Source organism: Palaemon carinicauda, chromosome 41, assembly GCF_036898095.1.
Source record: "Palaemon carinicauda isolate YSFRI2023 chromosome 41, ASM3689809v2, whole genome shotgun sequence".
In the NCBI taxonomy this organism is placed as follows: Eukaryota; Metazoa; Arthropoda; class Malacostraca; order Decapoda; family Palaemonidae; genus Palaemon; species Palaemon carinicauda.
This window is the reverse complement of record NC_090765.1, coordinates 37,384,845-37,387,344: the sequence shown is the minus strand read 5'-3', so window position 1 is coordinate 37,387,344 and position 2,500 is coordinate 37,384,845. Positions and strand designations below refer to the sequence as shown.

The window sequence follows — 2,500 nt, the reverse complement described above, 5'->3', positions numbered from 1 at the left end:
TAAGAAAGAATCTTGACAATGAATGAATGACTTATGCCCTCACGAATTGAATATTATTTCTACATGCCATCCCAATCATTCGGCAGAACACTTATTATTTCTTTAGTTGCAAATGTCAATATGTTGCCCATTAGAAAAAAAAAAGGAATAAACAAACACAGTCAGTATGTATGTGTTTGTAAACAAACAGATAGATTCATTTATAATATATATTATATATATTTATATATATATATATATATATATATATATATAGATATATATATATATATATATATATATATATATATATATATATATAACTATATATATATATATATATTATAATATATATATATATATATATAAATCTATCTATCTATCTATCTATCTATCTTTTTCTGTTTCTATATCTATTTCTACTTCGATTTCCATCAAAATAGATAGATAGATAGATAGATATATAAATAATTCAATACATAAATGAATATATCGTGTGTATATATATATATATATATATATATATATATATATATACTGTATATATATATATATATATATATATTATATATATATATATATATATATAATATATATATATATATATATATTATTATTTTTTGTTTGGGTACTGGTTACGGAAATCAAAATGCCAACAGCATCTGGTGTTCCCAGGCGGTCACCCATCCAAGTACTGACCAGACCCAACGTTGCTTAACTTCGCTGATCGGACGAGAAGCGGTGTTTTCAACGTGGTATGGGCCGTTGACATGGAAATACAACTTGCAACTGTATTTATAATCAATGTTTTCCTTTTTGACACCCAAAAAGTATTTCATCTATCTATCACCGCCCTCGACATTCAACATTTATTATGATTGCTATTCCTAGTATAAATTTAATCATTGAAATTATAATATACAATCCCAATTCAATCGATTCCTTCCAACCAAATCCAAAAGACTAAAAAAAACCTTTATTGATTCACATTGAATCGACGGAAAAAAAAAAAAAAAATATCTAATAACATCCTTTTCCAATAGATTATAGATAGATATAGGCATGCTTAATGTACTTTGTTCATTGACTACAGAGCGACTTTATAATAAGGCTTATTCCTTTAGAGGGAGGGGCAAATAGGGTATTTCAGTGTCAAAAAGATTCTTTCTTATAGAAGTGATTTGTGGACCTAAAAAGGTCCGGGTTTAGGTGAGACAAACAGTCCTCCTGTTGCAAGGATTGCAAGCAGGATTCTTGCTCGTCTGTAGTCTTAGATAACCTTGCAAAGAAGCATCTAACCGCCGAAACCGTACAGGGTACGGCCTTGGCGTTTGAGGGCGTAGACGACATCCATGGCAGTGACAGTCTTCCTCTTGGCATGCTCGGTGTAGGTGACAGCATCCCTGATGACATTCTCGAGGAATACCTTCAGGACACCGCGGGTTTCTTCGTAGATGAGTCCAGAGATACGTTTGACACCACCTCTGCGGGCCAGACGACGAATGGCAGGGCTTGGTGATACCCTGGATATTATCACGAAGTACTTTACGATGACGCTTAGCGCCTCCCTTTCCGAGTCCCTTTCCTCCCTTGCCACGTCCTGTCATGATGCTGTGGTTGTGAGCGAATGATACCGCCCGCCACCGACTTTTCGGTATTTAAAGGGCGTGTGCGTGCGTTACAGCAAAAGGAGGGGTTGGTTTTCTTCAGGGTGTACCATTAAATGTTATTTTTCGATGGTTTATGTTTTCGATTTTGTGAATGTTTAGGTTATAAGTGTGAGGGTGTGTGTTTGTGTTATTGGTTTGTGTATGTGAGTTTGTTTATTATTGTGTTGTTGATTTGTATATTGAATATTTCAAATTGTTGAGCTTCACGTTCAGAGAAATGGCTTGTGAGTTCTGGCGAGAGACCAATGGGGGAATGAGGATCGCTGTGACGTCACACTACTGTGCATTATTTTTTCAGTTCTCATAAATTTTTGTTGTTGGATTGTATGTTAGTGTGTGTCGATTTTGTAAATGTTTTGTTGTTGGTTTGTGGGGGCCGAGTACATACTATCGTTTTGTGTGTATGTGTGTGTGTTTTGATATGTTTCCGATTTTATATGGATTATTTCTTAATGTCGAGCTTCAGCATTTGAAAAACGGCTTGTGACTTCGGCCCACTAACCAATGGGGAGTGTAGATGCCTGTGACGTCACGTAGGAGGGTATATAAAGGCGAGAAATCGAGTAGGGAAAAAATCATTTGCGTTTGTTCACTCAAATCGTAAGCAGCAATGGCTCGTACCAAGCAGACCGCCCGTAAATCCACTGGGGAGGAAAGGCTCCCCGCAAGCAGCTTGCAACCAAGGGCTGCTCGCAAGTCTGCCCCTGCTACAGGAGGAGTCAAGAAACCCCATCGTTACAGGCCTGGTACCGTTGCCCTCCGTGAGATCCGTCGCTACCCAGAAGAGCACTGAACTTCTCATCAGGAAGCTCCCCCTTCCAGCGTCTGGTGCGTGAAATCGCCCAAGATTT

The 2,500-nt window shown here is 37.0% G+C and overlaps 1 protein-coding gene, 1 non-coding gene and 1 pseudogene across 2 annotated transcripts; 1 reads left to right on the top strand and 2 right to left on the bottom strand.

Moving 5' to 3' along the window:
• Window positions 1-629: 629 nt before the first annotated feature.
• On the bottom strand, window positions 630-749 carry LOC137632697 (5S ribosomal RNA). Its single transcript, XR_011042087.1, has one exon. It is a non-coding gene; the product is annotated as a 5S ribosomal RNA (ribosomal RNA).
• Window positions 750-1,273: 524 nt separating this feature from the next.
• On the bottom strand, window positions 1,274-1,586 carry LOC137632339 (histone H4-like). Its single transcript, XM_068364274.1, is given in 2 exon segments — window positions 1,274-1,489; window positions 1,491-1,586. Coding segments are annotated over 2 exon segments (312 nt in total).
• A 673-nt stretch (window positions 1,587-2,259) lies between these two features.
• The window catches only part of LOC137632317 (histone H3-like), a 417-nt pseudogene continuing 176 nt past the window's right edge, over window positions 2,260-2,500 (top strand).